At 42.3% G+C, this 21,205-nt stretch overlaps 2 protein-coding genes across 2 annotated transcripts; one reads left to right on the forward strand and one right to left on the reverse strand.

Annotated features, from left to right (window-relative positions):
• Positions 1 to 2,757: 2,757 nt before the first annotated feature.
• Positions 2,758 to 5,046, reverse strand: mrpl43 (mitochondrial ribosomal protein L43). The gene is made up of 3 exons (XM_084079171.1): positions 4,795 to 5,046; positions 3,829 to 3,935; positions 2,758 to 3,121 (listed from the first exon to the last, which is right to left on the reverse strand). Exons 1-3 carry the CDS (start codon positions 4,923 to 4,925, stop codon positions 2,913 to 2,915), a joined length of 447 nt encoding a protein of 148 aa, XP_083935297.1. The 5' UTR covers positions 4,926 to 5,046; the 3' UTR covers positions 2,758 to 2,912.
• A 793-nt stretch (positions 5,047 to 5,839) lies between these two features.
• On the forward strand, positions 5,840 to 19,915 carry twnk (twinkle mtDNA helicase). Its single transcript, XM_084079140.1, has 9 exons — positions 5,840 to 5,900; positions 8,682 to 9,249; positions 9,922 to 10,116; positions 11,715 to 12,077; positions 13,738 to 14,080; positions 14,734 to 14,974; positions 15,662 to 15,769; positions 16,125 to 16,266; positions 18,743 to 19,915. The coding sequence occupies exons 2-9, from the start codon at positions 8,710 to 8,712 to the stop codon at positions 19,145 to 19,147; spliced, it is 2,337 nt and encodes a 778-aa protein (XP_083935266.1). The 5' UTR covers positions 5,840 to 5,900; positions 8,682 to 8,709; the 3' UTR covers positions 19,148 to 19,915.
• Positions 19,916 to 21,205: the final 1,290 nt, after the last annotated feature.

A 21,205-nucleotide genomic window follows, 5' to 3' on the forward strand; every position in this document is an offset into this window, starting at 1 on the left:
CATATCCTACACATGTAAACACAGTCACAGTATCATATCCTACACATGTAAACACAGTCATACAGTATCATATCCTACACATGTATTCTGCCCTGCCAAGGTACTGGTAACTACGTTTTTGGACACGCCGACTTATTGTGTATCCCAAAGGTCAAATTAGCCTTTGTGATTTTGGGGGATAAACAATTACCTCAAGAACAGATGCACAATTAGTGTAATATCACTTATTATTTTTCAGTGATTTTTGATTTCGTAGTTACTGCTCTTTACCTTGGCAGGGCAGTATTGTTAACAGGTAAAAAAGGACATTTTCATAATATAAAATAGTGTCCAGAATATTATCTTTGTCTAATATCTGTGGTTATTTATAACAAAATAATATATTACTAATAGTCAAAAACTATATCAGTGTCCTGTTCTTCCAGAAATGAGGTAAATGTATAATACTCCAATGTAATGCTGCTGTTGTTATATAACAATACCTTCTTGGCTGAGGTGTCATGTTTGTGTCTTGATGTGTTGTAAGATAGATTGTAAATCAGAGGTTCCCAAACAGTGGGTCATGGACACATTTTTATGGAACATGAGTAAAAGTCCCTTTTTTAGTTTCTTTTTATTTTGTAGCCTATTATTATTAAGATTTTCAAAAACATCACAATGTTTAATTAATTAAAAACAAATTCAAACATTTTTCAAAATAATTTAATAAATAAGTAAAATGAAAAAATAATTTAAGAAATTCCATGTAAGTGGGACTGAGTTACTAGGGCCCCAGGTAAAAAAAATGGGCCCAGAATTTGGTGGTACGCCCCTGCCTCCAGAAGGCTGGTCTTGGGGACCTCCAGGAGGCCGGCATCACTGGACCTGAGGGAACGGGAGGGGACATGTGTCTCGAGGAGGTCAGAGAGGAGGTCACAAGTGAATCTGAACCACAATACTCTTTTAACTGACAAGCTGGATATAAAGTAATGAATGTAATATTGATTGATTTATTTGTCCAAATTGCCCAAATACTTTTAGGCTAACCCTTTGCTTTCTAGCTATGATACATTGTATTTTTGTAGATTCTAATATAATATTATTTTTGAAATATTTGCAATGGCATCTATTGTGCGGTTAATAATTAGGCCTGTAAGATACATTTGACCTTTAATCTTTTCAGGGTTATTACTGAAATCTTTTGGAATAACCTCTGCACCTGGATCATCCATGTTTGAGAGGCTATAGTATTCTATTACAGTAGGGGGGGGGCACACTTTCTCTTTGTGCTTAGGGCCACCAGAATCCTAGGGCCGGCCCTGTAGGCGGGTGCAAATATGGTTTGACCCAAAAAAAATTGGAACAAAAGGTTTCTCAATGGTTTATTGTAGTATCAGGTCTACTTAATAACATATCAAAAGTCTACCGAAATCTGATCATTAGAAATGTCAAATTTCCAAGATGGCCGCCACCAGTTCCTTAAAAGACCATTACTCCTTCATTATTGCCCTTCACAAGTAATTATGGTGCCTCACCCCATGTTTTGGTGATCTAGGAATCCAATTAGCATATATACATTATAGTCAAGTGATTATAAGTACAATTAAATATTGAAGCAATTGGTTATAAGCATATTTAACAATGTAATTTGACATTTCTCCCTTTTCTACATGCCATAATGCCCAGGATTGGTGAATTCATCACCTATATATGTAATTCACATTCTGTTGAAGCTTTCAAAATTTCTTTGGATACCAATAAGGAATAAATTAATTATTACTGGGTGATACTGTGACATTTGTAAAAACATGGCTGCCAAGTGATAGACTGGGAATATTACACAAATCTTGGAAGAAATTCCTTACCGAGAAATGTCTTCACCAATTTGTTTGTAAAGGTGTCTGGTTCCCAAACTGGGGGTCCCCCAAATGATTTTGGGGGGTCCCCAGAAGAGCAGTGAACAAGGAAAGACTGCCTTCATGTATTATGCTCCACACAAATGGAACAAACTTCAGGACTCTCTGAAACTGGAGCGATTGGTCTCAATAGAGACATTTAGGGTGCTTCTCGAGGACACATTTCATAGTAACAGGGTACTTCTCGAGGACACATTTCATAGTAACAGGGTGCTTCTCGAGGACACATTTCATAGTAACAGGGTACTTCTCGAGGACACATTTCATAGTAACAGGGTACTTCTCGAGGACACATTTCATAGTAACAGGGTACTTCTCGAGGACACATTTCATAGTAACTGCACCTGTTTCATGTAACATTGTTTACTTGCATCTGTGATGCTTGTAATATGATTCAAATGTTTGTTATTGTTTCTCATTATGTATGTATTTTATATGTGTTATATGCTGTTATCAGGGCGTCCCTGAAAAAGAGAGCTTGCTCTCAGTGGCCTCCCCTGAATAAATAAAGGAAAGAAAGAAAGACCTGTATCGCGGCCGCCATATTAGAGGGGGCAACGCTTCCTGACTCCTGGCCAATCACAGCACGTCTTTTCCGGGACTTGTCAGAATCTAGTTGTATAATAATATCCCGTTGTATTTTCATACAACTACATTCTGCCAAGTCTCAGAAAAGACGCGCTGTGATTGGCCAGTAGTCACGAAGCGTGCCCCCTCTAATATGGCGGCCGCGATACAGACACCACAAAGTCGGAGGAGGCGTCAACCTTTTATATGTCACTGGCAGGTGAGCCAGTAGGATACAACAACAGTGGCAACACAGAAATGTGTGTGGGGAGGAATCACTGGCATAAGAACAAGGTTGATTTATATTTATATTTATTATATAAATACGTTTTCTTTACAAAGCACAAAAAAAGAAGTACACATGCCCATCTCTAAAAATCAATATTCAGTCTCTAAGCAGGTCTTTTGTAAAAATGTACAGTATATTTCCCCCACAGGGCTGGTCTTTATTCATTGTGGTTGTGGTGTGATCGGGCCTATGGACGGGGGTCTGTTGGTGAAAGGATGCCACTGTCCCTGGATGCTGGGGCTGTCTGTGTGGAAAGGCTTGCGGATACGGATGATGTCCAGGCCAGACTGATCGGTCAACTTGGTCACGAGCTCCTGGATCTGCTGGGAGGTTTTGTTGTCGATGGGTTCCTCCTTCACGTTGCCATTCACTGCAGGGACGTCAAGAAAAAGGAAACCACTCATTTTCCACATAAATAATAACCTTAAATAATGAAACGGACGATCTGCAAACTCAAAAATGTATCGCATAGGCGAGATGTGTTGTTGTGAGCTTGTAGATCTATTTTCACAACTTCTTGTCATAATTGTCACCTAAACAAGTTGATGCCAATCAACCCTAATCGATAATTATGCCAAACTAATATAATCGTTTTTTTTTTAAAGCGAACATTTGTAACTCAAATCTTTGCTTCTGGGGAAAAACATTGTTAGGAGCTAAATGGTAAATGGTGCATTTTTATAGCACTTTTATCCAAAGCGCTTTGCAATAGATTGTGCATTACATTCACCCATTCACACACACATTCACACACCGATGGCAGACGAAACCATGCAAGACACCAACCTGCTCATCGGGAGCAATTAGGGGTTCAGCGTCTTGCTCAAGGACACTTCCACACTAACTCTGGGGGAGCCCGGGATCGTACTGGGAACCTTCCGGTTTCCATCCGGCCACTGCCGCCCGCAAGCTACCCACACTATTAGCTGTGTTGCTCATTCCACGAATGCACGATCCTTACAAGTTTTCCCTCGTTGTAAAGATGACTAATCAGGATTTCCAACGATATGAAACACAACACCAATGGGTATTATTGAGGGGGAGAAATAAAACCTTTTCTGAGGAGGCTTTACTTACAGTATTCTGCTATGATCCTTGGAACACCGGAGTTCTGAGGAGACACGTAGACGACAGTTCCAGGGTTCTTCCTGGCGTAATCCACCACTCCTTCCTCTATGAACTCCCTGCCGAGAAACACAAGAAAATAAATGTTAAACCACCATGAAAATACCAAACCTACACTCTTGTACATCTGTGACATATACATCTGACAAATAAATTAACAGTTGTCGCTGCATTCCCACCTGGATTTGTGTTTGTGTGTGTGTTTGAGAGTATACTCAGTTTCTAGTGCAGTGGTTCTCATTTTAATACTATAATATATACGTTTGACACTTTCCACTGTTATGTCCCCACCTATAGAGGAGTAATAGACAATGGAATTATAAACACATTACATAGTCAGGATGGCCAAGAGGTCTAAGGCGCAGCGATCAGGTCGAAGTTTCGTCTGGAGGCGTGGGTTCGAATCCCACTTCTTACAATGACTTTTTCGATTGAATTGAGTACAAAGGACCCCAATGGAAACAAGCCATAGGGTTTAAAATCATCTTAACAGACCTTGTATTGAACTGTTCTTTGCTGTGCTTTTTTTTGTTGCAAACTGCTAATTAAGTATTCAATCAATCAATATCTCGCCCACTCGTGTATACAGGGTATCTGCACGTTTCTAAAGTTACAATTTAAGGACGTTTTTATACCTCTAAAATGAAAGAAATAAATGAATTATATGACCATTACTATGTCAAAAGTATCCAACAAAAAGGGTCAAACATTGGCCAAATTGTCAAATATTACCTAAAAGAAAGAGACAAACATTGTGAAAATAGCAGATGTACATGTGAGCTTGTAGATCTGCTATTTTCACAACAAAATCCCCAGTTCAAATATGATTATTTGGGGGGTCCCCAGTTCAAATATGAAGGGCCCCCACACTCCCCAGTTGAAATATGATTATTTTGGGGTGGTCGCCAGCACACTCACCTGGCCCCCCGTGAGGCAGGGTTCTTCTTACAGAAGCAGATGGAGATCCTGGACAGTTGACCCACATGTCTGCCCAGTCCGTTCTGGAGGACGGTCTGTAGGAAGCGGCTGGCCGTGCCTCTGGCTGTCATGTTGTTGACACAGCTATAGAAATAATAAAACAACTATTAATGATGTGAATATAGAACTACACTATGTTTACAAACCCTACAGAGGACGATGGGGACGATTTTACACTGGCGGCCATGTAAATATGGTCCGTCTGACAATTACCTCCGGACTGAAACACGTTAGCCATTCACATGGACGTTCGTCCGTCACGAGCGTAATGGCGGAACCTCAACCTGATTTTGGCACTTTCTCCATTTACAGCCCGTACATCTACATAAACGTTCACATTTCAAATATAAAGGTTTTACCTCATGGCCATAGATGTTGAAATTCTAATCGGGTGGGTTTAAGTACCTGTATCTTCTGTATTGTTCAATAAAAAGCATTTTAATCTGATTTACGGCCATTTTCTTCATAGAGTTATGATGTATCAGAGTGCAGTACACCTCCCCAACCGATAAGGTCGCGTAGTTGAAAGTATAATGGTGAAGATTCGGAGAAAATGGCCACCAAGCGGATTAAAATGTTTTTTATTGAACAATACGGAAGATACGGGTACATATACCCTCCCGTTTCAGCTTGTTACATCCATGGCCATGGGGTAAGCACTTTATATTTGAAATGTGAACGTTTATGTAGATGTACGGGTTGTAAATGAAGAAAGTGCAAAACCAGGTTGAAGTTCCTCCATGACTGTCATGTTTCAGGGCTACTATCGTATGCTATTTATTTAGTTTTGATTTTTTTTTTTTTTGTTCAGGAAATTGAGCTCATTAAATGAGACAACACATTGAAAATGTTTTTTTTTGTCATAGATTTTGACCATTGTTGGAACGTCTGTCTGTTGTATTTGTTTGAACTGTCAAAGGCTTGTCTACAAACGGTAACCGTCTCTGGTCTGTCGTCGGTTTCCATACGGACTTGTTTTGGAGACGCACCAGCATAAAGCCCGGGTCGCAGGCAGCATGGAGGAACATCTATGGATGTAACAGTGTGTGAGTACAATGTTGTTTATCTGCATGTTATGAGCTGTTATGAGATGTTCGTGTAATGTAGAGGCTCATGTTCACATGTAGTATGATGTATATGTTATGGAAAACACACCAAATAGTACATACATGTATAATGTGAGTTATGTCTGTGACCTTCCTTCCACACTGGATCTACAGGATAGGTGGGCACTAAATACCTTATACCTCTATGACTAAATAGGGACATCTGGGCACCTCCATGTAAAATAGAATGTTTGAAAAATATTCTTAAGTAATGCAAAGTATACATGATGTCAACATGCATTGTGCATAATAATAATGTAATAATAATAATAATAATAAGTATACATTAGTAGCAATTAAACATTGCCAATTTAACACGAGGTGCCCACTCTTCCTTGGTGCCCACCTATTCTGGAGGGTCAGTTGTGCAGTGTGGTCAGCAGGTGTCCTGCTGTTTGTTACACATGTCTTTGTACAAATTAGACATTATTTGGAGTGTATATCTAGCTGGTTGGCCAAGGTATTCTCCCATTTATATTCTGTGGGCTATATTCTTATTCTCTGTGTATTTTCCTGTCTGTTTGCCACACATTTATCCTATTTATACCAGGCAGTAACCATGGGAACATGCAACTCCGTATAATAAATGATAATACTGTCGCTGTCAAGTGGAAACCTTGTCAAGAAACATTCCCTTTTCATTATTTTTAGTATACAAAAGGTGAAAATAGCAGATCTACAATCTACAAGGTTGTAGATCTGCTATTTTCGTGACACTCTTGTATGATGAAGCAGAACATTAATTTACGGGGGGAAATAAGTGAAACGTGGCGATGCAAGGTTTCAACAGCAACCATATTTTAGTATGGTCATTCACTGTGTATACTGATGCTGTTATTTATCACTGTCACACCCATCAGATTACTTACATTTTTCTACACTTTATAACCTACTTACTATTTAGCACTACTTGCATTACAACTTTTATTGTTTTTGAGCGGTGTAGCCACTCCTGTAAGTGGGTTTGGGACCCATCCGTGTCGAAAGTTTTTCTTTCAGTCGCAAAAATGTGTCTTTCGCTGTACTGTGATTGGCTGATTGTCTGTGACGTACTGTGATTGGCTAGCGAGACGCACAACAAAAGTAATAACTCATAAATAGCACCACTCACTTCAAAAAAATGTACTTTTTTTTTTAAGTGAGCTTCCATCACTGTGATGAGCACCGAGCGGTGCAAATATACAAGTGTCACAGCAAAGGGTCTGAATACTCTTTGCAGGATAAGTATTCAGGATAAGGATTGCTGTGATTGGCTAGCGAGACACATGATGAAATTGACTTAAAACTTTGCTCATAAATAGCACCGCTCACTTCACACTGGGTGTGATTTCTTTTAGATTGTTGTTAGTTAGCACAGTCTGGTGGAGTCTGCACCACGACTGGAGAAATACAGCCTCGAGCCCAAGCTCAGTGCTCCTGGCTCTGGTCTGTGAGACCTGGTCCGCTGTAGTGTCCTTAGAACCTGGTCCGCTGTAGTGTCCTTAGAACCTGGTCCGCTGTAGTGTCCTTAGAACCTGGGTGAGATTCCTCCAAGTCTCTTCATGCTCCAACTGAACTCCTGAACCTGCTGACACGTCTTAAGTTCTCTCCTTGAGAGATGCCACATCATACTGCTGAATGATGTCACCACAATGACCCTATATGGAGCTTACGTGGTACCTATGTCCATATATGGTGTGTTTGTGTACATTCTATGACGCCAGCTCGGATTATGTCAGCCTCTTTAGACGCTGCCTGCTCCTTATATGGGCATCTTGGCCTGCTCCATATATGGGTATCTTGTATATGGTCTCTGTATAGAGTTTCAGAGGTTTGGTAGCTCTATCAGACAAGAACGACCCCCCCTTCAACATCTGCCGTCAGTCCATGACCATATATGGGTCACAGCCCGGGCCAATAGCTCCCGCGTCAGCGCAGCCTCTGTTGTAAGCATGGCGATCTAATGTGGTCCAGTAGTGCAGTGGGTCTCAAAGTTTTTCATGTCAAGGACCCCCTGGCCCAAATTGAATTGAATTTGGCCACAGACCCCCCCATCTGAAAATGTTTTGTGCCAGGGACCCCCAGAACAGAAGATTTGCATTAAAAAAAAAATGTATTATTATTATTTTATGGAAACAAAATGTTCGGTTGTTAGCTTGTAGATCTGCTATTTTTGAACAGCCAACGTATAAATGGATAAAGTGGTTAAAACAATTGTGATGCTGTATTAACACATTTTGCTGGGCACTGGCAGGTGAGACTGTAGGTTACAAACAGCAGTGGCAAGCAGTAGGAGGCATTCACTGTGAGAAACGGGGAGTAAAAAATAATTGTCTACTTCGACTATTGTATACAGTGGCGCGCACAGACATTTTGAGGGGCAGGTGCTCAAGTAAATGATATCTTTTTTTGTTTACTTGGTCTGCTCTTTTTTCCCTCTACACCTATACCTCTTTGCCAAACTGCGAGGCGTTGTGCGCTTGTAGATCGGCTATTTCTGGCTAAAGTTCTCCTCAGAAAAGGGATGCTAGGTTTTGAGTGGTTATGGTAAAAAGAAAAATCATATCGCATAAAGATTTGGCGGACCCCCTGTAGTAACGCTGAGGACCCCTTGAAGACCCCTGCTGTAAACTGAAAAAAAAAAAAACTTCTGGTCAAGAGGGCAAAGGGCAGGTGCTCTAGCACCACTTAGAGTAGAGTCTATCTGTGCACGTCCCTGATTAATCCTGTTTTGTGTTGCAGGTTGGATGTCTCTTGAACAGATTACCTCATGTGGAGCAGCTCTCTGCTCAGGGGCTCCACCTGGTGGTGGCAGGTGGCCGGCCGGAGCTGCCCGAGGCCGAGGCTGAGGCTGCCCCCCCACCCCCCCCACAAACACTATTCATCGTCTGTCGCTGTGAGACTCCTAACCCGGAAGCAGCACGCTCAGACGTCGTCGTGCGGTCGTCATGCGGCGGGCTTCTTCTCACACAGATGGCTTTTGGCCGGCGACGCCCCCCCGCCGGCGGCCCTCCTCCTGGGCGTGTCCTCCAGGAGGCACAAGAACAACGACACCAAGTCCGTCCCCGCCCACGCCGCCACGTCGGTCACCGACATCAAAGTGTACCTGCGCTCCAAGGACGTCCCGTTCCACGACGGATACAGCTGCCTGCACGCACCCAGCATCTTTGTGGATCCGGCAGCGCCGGGGAAGGGAGGATCCAGTCCTTCTTCTTCGGGGAAAGAGGACTTCTCCATGTTCATCGACAAAACCACGGGCCAGTTCCTGTGTAAGGACACGCTGATGGAGGGCAGCTGGGAGGACCTGCAGGTATAGTGATGATGGGACGAAGATCGTTATTTTTTGTTTGTCGTGATAACGCTGACAATGATCGTATCGCGGCAATATGAATTTATCGTGGAATTGTCCTCTGTCATACGCTAGGATGAATTTGCTTTAACTTCAGTACCTCTTAAACCCTCTATACTTAAAACGAACCTGTAAAGACAGCATTTGGTACGCTCTTATTTCACTCGCAAAAAAATAGCCGATCTACAAGCTTGTAGATTGTAGATATTTTTGGCAAACGTTACCCCCCCCCCCCCCCCCCAGAATAGGGATACTGGGGCTCAAATGGTTTAACAAAAGTGCCATTTTAAAGGGACAGTTCACCCCCAAAATGACTTTTTTTCTATCGAGTTGTCACCCCATGGAGACTTGAATTAATGGATATTCTTTTTGTTTTTGTCGCATTCCTAAGACAATCATTTGATGACCAGGGGACCGATAGGCAGCGGTAGGAGACCCAAAGGAGACTCTTTGTGTCAAATATCCATGAATTCAAGTCTCCATGGGTTGACTAATCAGTCATTTTGGGGGTGAACTATCCCTTTTAAGTTTTAAGCATAGTTTGATTGTCGCGATAATATCGTTTAATCACAAGAATCTTTGCCACAGTAGTCATGTGACATCATGTCATTCTCTCCTCCCCACCTCCTGCAGGACTGTCTGGAGGTGATGAGGAAGGAGGAGCAGGCCTTCCTCCAGCCCAACGGCCTGCTGGGATACCTGGAGAGCCCCGAGGAGGAGCAGGAGAGGCAGTCGGAGCAGAGGGAGGCGCAGAGGATCTGGTCCAGCTCCGTACCGCTCGCCGACGTCGCCGACGACGAGGTCCAGCTGATCAAAACCATGTTTCAGGTGTGTGTGTGTGTGTGTGTGTGTGTGTGTGTGTGTGTGTGTGTGTGTGTGTGTGTGTGTGTGTGTGTGTGTGTGTGTGTGTGTGTGTGTGTGTGTGTGTGTGTGTGTGTGTGTGTGTGTGTGTGTGGGCCCTGTCACAATTATGACATAATGGCCTAATTATTTGAGATAATCCCTTTTTTGCATAATACTTTCCATGTTGAAAAATGTTCCGACATTTTAAAATATGAAAAAGCAGAAACAGCTGATCTACAAGCTTACAACGCGTCACGAAGTGACGCGTTGTAAGCTTGTAGATCAGCTGTTTCTGCCATTTCTATATTCTATTTTATTAACCCATTAAGACCGGGAAGGCATCCGTCATTTTTAGATTTCTTTGGCTATTCAAAAATAGCAGATCTACAAGCTCATAGCGTGCTACGAGTTTGTAGGTCTGCTATTTTTGAAAAATCTTGACAATCACAGCAAATCTTTGAATACATATATGTTTTAAAGCGAACATTTTTAACTCCAATCTTTGCTTCTGGGGGGTCCCTGGAACAACATATTTTGAGATGGAGGTCCGCGGCCAAATACATTTGGGGGATAATTATGAAAAAAGTTTGAGAACCACTGATATAACAACATCGTTTTTTTAGAAAACTGTTGGGATTTATAAGACATTTGTAGAATCGGCTTCAGGTCTTAATGGGTTAAATGTGTCATTCACAATGTATGTATGTATAAACAAAGTGTTCATACATAAAGCTGACCAGTGTTTCCCCTAGCCACACGCACGCCGAACATTTTTGGGTTCTCAAAATGCATATTTGTGGTCAAACACGAAGACTTATATAGTACATGTGCACAGTAATGAGCAGGGAAATATCTGTATAGTTTACGGTACATATGAATTGTCTCCATATTTAGGAAAACATACTTTTATTAGACCAAGTAGTATAGACAAACTGTCATACATAACAAAAAAGAAAGTGGTGGAGGAAGTACTCACACTTCTTACTTAAAGGACGACTTCACTCATTTTCAACCTATCTTCATATAATTGGTCCTCACTAATACTCATGATAAAATGGTAAAAAAAACTACACATTCTGTGTCTCAGAGGAGGGCTGTGGACAGTCCAGAAGCCTGTCTACCAGTGACATCATCGTTAAGCAGGATTTTTTTTCCAACAAGATTTCACATTTTTCATTTAGATTTGTATTAACGCGAGAACAATGGCTTCTATTATTGCATTGCAACTTTCCAGGAATAGAAAGCCTGTAGTTTCTATTAGCTTGGATTCCCTATTGATGATGTCACTGGTAGACGGGATTCTGAACTGTCCACAGCCCTCCTCTGAGACACAGACAGAGTAGGAAAAAAATGGTACCATTTTATCATGAGCATTATTGAGGACCAAGTATATGAAGATAGGTTGAAAATGGGTGAAGTCGCCCTTTAACACATTACCTTCCAATCACGAATATGTCCATGATTTAAAAAAACATTATATATTTTTTAATCATACTGTGGCGGCTAGATTCATGGGGTGTCGGCCCGCCACTGTTTAATGCATATAGGGGAAACACTGCTGACCTACAACGTGTGCATTTCAGATCACCAGGGTCTCCAACGCCACCCTCAAGAAGTTCGGGGTGCGGCTCTTCAGGCCCACCAAGAGCCTGGTGTTCCCCTGGTACGGAGGCCCCGCCTCCGAGCTGAAGGGCGTCAAGCTCCTCTCCGCCCAGATCGCTGAGGACGGGGTCGGGGTCAAGTACACCGAGGCCACCGTCCCCAAACCGGGCTCCTACCACAACCTGTTCGGCCTGCCCCTGGTGGAGGGGAAGGACTCGGAGGTGGTGCTGACGGGCCACGAGCTGGACACGCTGGCCGTGAGCCAGGCCACGGGCCTCCCCAGCGTGGCGCTGCCCCGCGGCATCAGCTGCCTCCCGCCCGCCTTGCTCCCGTACCTGGAGCAGGTATGACTGAAAAATGGGATTGGCTTTCAAAATAGTCAATGCGACTTTGCCCTCAATGCCCTCAATGCCCTCAATGCCCTCAATTCCTGCATATCTGACTAAATACCTCCAAAAAGTTAGCGACACCCACAGCCACAATACTAGAGGGAGCGTAAACAACGATCTAGTAACACCCACCCATAAAACAAACATGGGTAAATTCTCCTTCTACAACACTGCCACTCAAGTGTGGAATGCCCTGACCCATGCCCCGACCCTTTAAAACAGCCCTGAAAATTCACCTTTCAGGAGGCCAAAGGGTGTTGTGTACTTCATACACGTGCACGATGCGGTGCGGGTCACATGCGCGCGTTTTAGCGGCGCTAGCCGCTCTATACCTTTAGGTATAGAGCGGATATTAGCCCTCTATACCTGGCTTTTGCGTCAACGTTCTGATTGGTCAGGCTCGCCAAGGTTCTGATTGGTCAGGTCCGTCAACGTTCTGATTGGTCAGGCCCGCCAAGGTTCTGATTGGTCAGGTCCGTCAACGTTCTGATTGGTCAGGTCCGTCAACGTTCTGATTGGTCAGGCCCGTCAACGTTCTGATTGGTCAGGCAAGGGAACTATTCATGACATCAATATTATATCATGAATACAAAATTAGATGGTTTATATAAACTGTAAAAGTCCGGAACATAAACACTCTGGGTACGGCTTATAAATTGTACAGATTATTTCATAACACATACATATCTTTCTGGTACCACATTTATACACACGCACACACAAAGTTTATTTTTTAGATACCCACTCTATCAGCTATGACAGATCAGTTTTTGCCACTTACCTTGGAATGCATTTGGTGATTCGCTTCCAATGGCACTATTTAGTGCCACTGGAAGCCTTGAAATAAATTTACAGAGATTTAATATTGTTTCTCTAGTAGAAACACATATCTATGACAAAATATATCAAAGGCGCCGCTACCTTCACACAGGTGTGATTTTTTATTAATAATTAACTATAAAACATCAGGAACAACAACACACTCTACCAGCCTCGAGTGGTGGAAAATAGCAGATCTACAAGCTCACAATGCCTTGCGCTTGTAGATCGGCTATTTTCACATGGTTACATGGTATGTTTTATAATAATAATCGAAATCTACAAAGTAGAAGTGTAAAGTACAATATTTGCCTCTGAGATGTAGTGGAGTTACTGGAGTAGAAGTAAAAGTATTAGAAATTGGAAATACTCGAGAGTCAAGTGCAAATACCTCAAAATTGTACTTAAGTACAGTTCTTGAGTACATGTACTCAAAGTCGTATGCCAAAATCCATTCGAGAAAAAAAAATATTTTCACTGTTCTCAGGTCAAATATTGAGATGCGATTAAAATGCGATTAATTGCGATTAATTAATTGCAAAGCCTCTAATTAATTAGATTATTTTTTGTAATCGAGTCCCAGCCCTAGTTTTTATATTGTGAATGATGATATTGAATGTTTTGGTGCTAATTTATATGTTGATGAATTGAATACCTAGGACCCCAATGGAAACAAGACCGCAAGGACGTTTTTTTTTGGTGTTATCCTTTTTAGACAAAGTGTTAGACTGTACTCTGTGCTGTTTTTACATTTCTGTCTAATAAAAAATATTTATTCAATCAATCAATCTATCAGTTCAAGCGAGTGACCCTGTGGCTGGGGGGGGACATGCGCTCCTGGGAGGCCTCCAAGATCTTCTCCCGGAAGCTGGGTCTGAAGCGCTGCTCTCTGGTTCGCCCGGGGGAGTTCCAGCCCTGTCCCGCCGAGGCCCTGGCTCAGGGGAAGAACATGTCCCTCATCGTCAAAGCCTCCATCCCGGCGGGACACAAGTCCATCGTGTCCTTCAAGCAGCTCCGAGACGACGTCTACGGGGAGCTGGCCAACATAGAGCAGATGGCCGGGGTGAAGTGGACCAGGTTTCCTGAGCTCAACAGGATCCTGAAAGGCCACCGCAAGGGAGAGCTGACTGTCTTCACAGGTATGTTAGAGCAGTGGTTCTCAAGGTTTTGGCCACACGTCCAGGTCTTAACTCGTTGACTGCCAGAGTTAAAACATCGTCTATGATGCCCTTGCCAGTGATTTCCGAGTGTTTTCACTATTAGACCTGTGAAAAATCATAGAATATTCTTCTTCTCAACGATTGACTTTCCGATCCGTTTTAAAAGACGTAGGGGGGGTCTCGTAGACTGGGAGAGAAAAAAATGTTGCCGCCGCGATCGTCCGTTCCATAGTTGTGGGCAGTTGAATGTGGCAGTGACAAAACAACAGAAAGCACAGAAAAAGGCTTTTTCTTTCTTTTTTTACATGGAAGTCGACGTGCTGTTTTTTTGCGATCACGTGGTTAAGTTGAGTCATAAGACCTGGTATTTAAGACATACACAATTGGGCCCTATATGTGGTACAGTATGCGCCTTAACCGCTGGGCCATCGGCGCCCATCAATGCCCTACTTGATCATACTACAGCGTCACACCAAAGCTTCAAAAAATAGCAGATCTACCACCTCTCGCTCCTTGTAGATTTCCTACTTTTGCTATTTTTTTATTTCAATTTTGAAAAGTAACAATTTTGGACATAACGAGGTTTCCACCCCAACAGAGACGGATTTCTTTCTTTTATTTCTTTCCTCCAGGTCCTACGGGCAGTGGGAAGACCACCTTCATCAGCGAGGTGGCGTTGGACCTGTGCACGCAGGGCGTCAACACGCTGTGGGGGAGCTTCGAGATCAACAACGTGCGTCTGGCCAAGATCATGCTCACACAGTTCTCCATGCAGAGGCTGGAGGAGAACCTGGAGCAGTACGACTACTGGGCCGACCGCTTTGAGGAGCTGCCGCTCTACTTCATGACCTTCCATGGCCAGCAGAACCTCAAGTAAGTCTACTTTATTTTATTTATTCATTTGTTTGGCTTTTATGCCTTTTATTAGAGAGTATAGTAGTCTGACAGGAAATAGGGAGAGAGAGATGGGGAGTGACATGCATGCAAAGGCCGTCGGGATCGGGACTCGAACCCACAACGCGCTGTCAGGCTACTTTGGAGCCCGGACCGCTACGCCAGCGGTCCAGGCCAGTAAGCCTGCTTTCTGTCAGACACAATGTTTTAATCCATTAAAACCGGGAACGCATCTGTGTCATTTTAGATTTTAACCACTTTAACCATTATCTTATACTTTGGCTATTCAAAAATATCAGATATACAAGCTCATAGCGCGGCACACAAGCTTGTAGATCTGCTGTTTTTGAAAAATCGTGAACATTTGTCCAAATCTTTGAATATATATTTTTCTTTTAAAGCGAACATTTGTAACTCAAATCTTTGCTTCTGGGGGATTCTACTAATGTCTTCTAAATCCTAACAGTGTTGAAGTTTTGAAAAAAATGTTTGTTGCTATAATCAGTGGTTCTCAAACTTTTTCATTTCAAGGACCCCCCAAAATGATATGTATTTGGTCGTGGACCCCCATATAAAAATATATTTTGTTCCAGGGACCCCCCAGAAGCAAAGATTTGAGTTACAAATGTCTGCTATTAACCTCTCTCTCTCTCTCCATGTGTTCAGGACAGTGTTAGACACCATGCAGCATGCTGTGTACATGTATGACATCAACCACGTCGTCATTGACAACCTGCAGTTCATGATGGGACAGGAGCACCTCTCCATAGACAAGTGAGTGACATTCTACCAGCTTTTCACTGATGAAAACTAAATGAAAACTAAGCTATGATGTCTTAAACTAAGACTAAATATATTGACAAGACTAAAATGTTAGTGAGGGATGAATTTTATGCTTGGTTGCGCTCGGGCGTTGCGCTCTGAAAATAGCCGATAATACCCCCTTTAAGGTCTTCATTCGGTAACTTTGGTGAATTTCCTCCCATTCAGGTATATGTAGAAATGTGTAAAACAATGTCACTAAAATCTACTGACATTCAGTTTGTTATTAGTTTATGGTTTAATATTCATTGTGTCGTCACTGAAACGTAAACTAACAGATAATGACGTGTTCATTGTGAATGGTCAGGTTCGCCCTGCAGGACCACATCATCGGCGCGTTCAGGAAGTTTGCCACCAACAGCAGCTGCCACATCACCCTGATCATCCACCCCAGGAAGGAGGAGGACGACAAGGATCTGCAGACTGCGTCCATCTTTGGAACGGCTAAGGTAAAGGAGAGGAGAGCCACTGGTGCACTATCACCATCACTTTGATTTGTCACGTCATCGCAGTTTCTAGTTCTCAGCAGGAAAGGGATTTCAGGGAGGCCACGAAGGCCATGGCCGTCGTTGGCCCTCAGTTTGGCCTTGTGCCCCTCAAAAAAAGTGCATGCCCTGAAGCCACAGTGGTCTTAATGCCCCAGCTGACTGTAACATCAGGGCTTTCTCCTCTGTCTTGATTGATTGATTGAATACTTTATTTAGAAGTTTGCAGAAAAAAAGCACATGAAAGTACAGTTCAAATACAAGGTCAACTAAATAGGATAAAAAAAAAGAAAAGAAAAGAAACCTATGTTTTGTCTCTTTCTTGTCATGTAGACACCAGTGTATTTTGTTGATATTCTGAATTCTTAACTCCCCTGAGTCCCCATCTTTAAACCAATCCAGTGACTTTGATTGGTGCAGGGCTGATCATGGATCAGATTCTAAATACCATCATTTATTTATTTCGCTGCAGATATTACATTTGAAATCATCCTTAACCCTTACAATCAATTCATTCTTTAAGTGGACTAAAACCTTGTTTTATTTGATGGCCTTCCTACCCTGGCATTTGGCCTTTTGTGCCCTAAAAAAATGGACAACACCAAATGCCAAGTGGCCTTGCCCCTAAAATGGTGAAATTCCAGGCCTGGTTCTCAGTCAGTGATTTCAGTCATTTGGATGCCATAGAAGCCAGCATGTCTTCTATGGCAGTGGTTCTCAAACCTTTTTCATGTGAAGGACCCCCAAAATAATACATATTTGTCTGCGGACCCCCATCTCATATTTTGTGACTGACCCCCAGAAGCAAAGATTTGAGTTAAACATGTTCGCTTTAAAACATATATATATATATTCAAAGGTTTGCACAAATGTTCACTTTTCTTTCAAAAATAACAGATCTACAAGCTCATAGCGCGACACCGACTGCCGTGCTATGAGCTTGTAGATCTGTTCAAATCTATTTTTGAATAGCCAAAGTATAACAAATGATTAAAGTGGTTAAAATGATTGTGACGCTAATTTAGTAACTTAATTGTAAATAATTTAGCTGGGGACCCCCTGGTACCCCCCCAAGGACCCCTGGGGATCCCCGAACCCCACTTTGAGAACCAATGTTCTATGGAAGCATGCGTCGCAGACACATTGAGAGCTTGTAGATCGGCTATTTTCGGTAGTTATTTTAAGATTAGAGCATTTGAAGTGGTCAAACTAGCATTATGTTCAGAAGCATGTTCCATAAAATCCTTGAACGTGGTGGGGTTAGGGTAGTAGTAGCCTGGGACCAGACCAATCTGCCAGTGCAAAAAAAAAAATGGCCCGCTCCGTTGTGAATCCATTTCCTGCTCCCAAAGTCTGGGGTGACCAATCAGGGCCCAGTATCCAAAGCATTCAACATAGGTTTAGTTTAGTTTAGTTTAGTTTATTTAGCACTTATACAAATATAGACACAATACATATTGAAAGACAGTTGCTGTGCGAGGAAAGGAAGAAGCCGGATGGCTTATTTGGAATCCTTTCCTTCATGGGAGAGCTCATTGAAACAACTGCATTTAAAAGTTCATTAAGAACAATACAAAAAGAGAAAAAAATATATATATACAAATTTCCAAGGGGAGCAGTAGTGCAAATAAAGAAATAAAAACACAAAACTGCTCAAAAGAAAACGAGACAAACAAAACAAAAAAAGAATAAACAATTTTGAAAAGATGACTAAATCAATGGATTATAGTAAGGAAGAAATTAGATATTGTTTTAAATGTTTCTTAAATATTGATAGGTAGGGAAGGAAACTACTAATCACCAGAAGCATTAAGTACATTCTCTTCTAAAACAAGCAACCAAGAGTATACCTAGCGCTAAGGTAAAAGTGCAATATATCAGCTACCTACTTTCAGATGAGACAAAGTAGGAAAATCAAATGAGCAAGAGCTAAAACAAATAAGTGTAACGAATAAACAAGATCCAATAAAACAAGAGTTTGTACAACTAGTTAACAGCAAGTAGGCAAGGCAGAGAGGAAGGGTAGTGTTTCCTGAAGAGGTGGGTTTTCAGCCTACGGCGAAAGATGGGCAGTGACTCTGCTGTCCTGACATCAGTGGGGAGTTCATTCCACCACTGTGGGGCCAGAACAGAAATATGGGAGACTGTAATTGGGTAGTTGGTTGTAGGTCTAACCAATTGCGTGCAGAGCCATTCTTTTGATCCCGCCCCTTGGGAAAAAAAACGTCCTCATAGAAGCACCAGATTCATATCCACACAGTGATATAGTCTGGCCACGCGAGGCTAGGGTAGTAGCGCTAGATCTCAAACATACCAGCAAGGAGAGTGAATTGATGGTTAAATCAAAACGACAAATCCTCCTTTCCCGATTCCAAAAAGCTGCATCGACCCCGACCCGGAAAGGTTTTGACCTTTTGACCCCTCCCTCCCTCCCTTGCAGGCCAGCCAGGAGGCGGACAACGTGCTCATCCTGCAGGAGAAGAAGCTGGTGACGTGTCCCGGCCGCCGGTCCCTGCAGGTCACCAAGAACCGCTACGACGGGGACGTGGGCATCTTCCCGCTGGACTTCCTCAAGGCCTCGCTCACCTTCACGGCTCCCAAAGGGAAGAAACTGGCGGCGAAGAAGGGAGAACAAACGACCACGGAGAAGAAGTCAGAGACGACGGTAGAGAAGGTAGAGAAGGGAGATGCGATCGTAGAGAAACGAGCTGCGACGGCGAAGAAAGGGAATGCGACGGCGAAGAAGTTAGAGGCGGCTGCGAAGAAGGGAGGCACGGCGGCTAAGAAGGAAGATACGAGCAGCAGAGACACAAGAGTCGAGAAGTCGGAGAAAACAGCGAAGTAGGGAGAAGCGACTGTCAAAAGAAATAAAGCGGATAAACCCAGCCAGAGCCACTAAATCGCCACGATTTAAAAGTGATTATAAAGATCCCTGCATGGATGAAAATAGGATCTCTCTCCCGCTCTACCTCCCTCTCCCTAGTATCCATCTCTCAAGCTCTCCCTCACTGATCAAGCTCTGGTCTGACATTACTAACACAATCCCCCTCGCTTTCCCTAACTGTCCGTCCATCCGTCGGTCTCTCTGTTCTCCATATACCTCTCCTCTCTCCCTCTGTCTGTCTCTCTCTCTTTCTCTCTCGCTGATCGAGCTCTGGTCTGGCATTACGCGCATCAGAAACAATTGCCTAACGGCGTCGATTTACACGCCATATAGCACTGGATCCTTTTAACAATGCGTCACTATGCGATGCGTTGTGAGCGTATTTTAGAAAAACCTGTTGACAGATATTCTCTAATGAGGGGTTCCGTTGCCGTTGACATGAGAATGTTTGACAACCACTGGTTTCTACAGGTTCTAAAAGGGCAAAGAGCCCTGATGATATTGAATGAAATCGAGCGGGTTCAGGATGGTTCAGAACCTGGGGTTCAGGATGGTTCAGAACCTGGTGAAGAGGCCTTTCAACAGAACTATGTTCACAGTTTATTATTAATGTTCCAAGTTGTTGGACTGACGGTTTTTCTACAGCGTTATTATTATGTATGCGTTGAACACTGTGTGTTAATTATGACTGAACTCTACTGTAAAGTGTTAAGTACATCTGAGGATGAGATTCCGTTCAATAAAGCACTGACTGTTCTTCACTGAAGGGATTAATAATTCATTTAATGTAAAAAAAATATTGATTTATTAACCCATTCAATCCGGAAACACATCTGTGTTCATTTAGATTTGAACTATAACCAATATTTTGTACTTTGGCTATTAAAAAAAAAAGTGTACAAATTTGTGAAAAATCTTTTAATATATATATTTTTAAAGCGAACATTTTTTAACTCAAATCATTGCTTTTGGGGGGTCCCTGGAATTCAATATTTTGAGTTTTTTTTGTGGGGAGGGGCCCCCCCCCGTATGTATAAAAATACATATCATTTTACATATCCTTGACATGAAAACGTTAGAGAAACAATGATATTATAGCAACATACGTTTTTTCAGAAAACTGTTTTAGACGACATTTGTAGAATCGGCCAAATTGCACACATTTTCCACGATTTTTCAAAGAATTGCAGATCTACAAGCTCATAGCGCGGCACCGAGTGCCGCGCTATGAGCTTGTAGATCTGCAATTTTTTTGAAAAGCCAAAGAAATCTAAAATGACACAGATGCGTTCCCGGAATGAATGGGTTAAATTAAGTTTGTTAATACATGTAGTACAGTCAAAGGTTATGCTAAAAGGATAACACAAAAAGCCTTGTTTCCATTGTGGTCCATTGTACTCAATAATTAGTGTTTGCACCGCTCTGTGTGCTCCAAAACCTCAGAACTCAGATTAAGCCCTAACTCTAATTAGCTTTAAAAAGTTTATGAATTAATTAATTTCTATCTCACACAAGAGCTTGATGAAAGCGCCCTGCATGCATTATCATCTTTGGCCAGTAGGCGGTGCTTGTGTTCTACAGATGAGAATAATTCTAGACTGAAAGGTTTAGTGGGTGTAAAACTTCACAGCACTTTATTTCAGTGATTCTCAAAGTTGGGTCCGGGGACCCCCAGGGGTCCTTGAGGGGGTCCCCAGCGAAATGAGGAACCGTTTTTACACTTTACTGTGATTCTTCAACCATTTTCTAAACATTTTGAATATATTTGGGGGGAAAAAATATTAATTTGGAAAATTCTTAACAAATCTTCTTTTCCCTGGCACAAAATATTGAAAATATGTCCAAATAGTGTCAAATACATATAGATTTGGGGGTCTTTAACATGAGAACTATTGATTTATTTACTCCACCATAGAATGTGAGCAAATTATTCCATGAATGTGTATAATGAGACTTCAAGGTTGTCTGATTTTGCACAGATCACCCAGACTGATTTATTTAATATTTTGCATCTATTAG

The sequence above is a fragment of the Gymnoscopelus microlampas genome, assembly GCF_963454915.1.
Source record: "Gymnoscopelus microlampas genome assembly, chromosome: 14".
In the NCBI taxonomy this organism is placed as follows: domain Eukaryota; kingdom Metazoa; phylum Chordata; class Actinopteri; order Myctophiformes; family Myctophidae; genus Gymnoscopelus; species Gymnoscopelus microlampas.

What these genes read in the sequence shown, in the direction of transcription:
- mrpl43 (XM_084079171.1), bottom strand. Translation starts at nt 4,925, where the DNA reads ATGACAGCCAGAGGCACGGCCAGCCGCTTCCTACAGACCGTCCTCCAG. An exon ending in CCTGCCTCACGGGGGGCCAG is followed by an intron (nt 3,936 to 4,794) that starts GTGAGTGTGCTG and finishes GTTTCTCGGCAG; the next exon opens with GGAGTTCATAGAGGAAGGAG. An exon ending in AAGGATCATAGCAGAATACT is followed by an intron (nt 3,122 to 3,828) that starts GTAAGTAAAGCC and finishes ACGTCCCTGCAG; the next exon opens with TGAATGGCAACGTGAAGGAG.
- twnk (XM_084079140.1), top strand. Translation starts at nt 8,710, where the DNA reads ATGTGGAGCAGCTCTCTGCTCAGGGGCTCCACCTGGTGGTGGCAGGTG. An exon ending in CATGGCCAGCAGAACCTCAA is followed by an intron (nt 14,975 to 15,661) that starts GTAAGTCTACTT and finishes CCATGTGTTCAG; the next exon opens with GACAGTGTTAGACACCATGC. An exon ending in GAGCACCTCTCCATAGACAA is followed by an intron (nt 15,770 to 16,124) that starts GTGAGTGACATT and finishes GTGAATGGTCAG; the next exon opens with GTTCGCCCTGCAGGACCACA.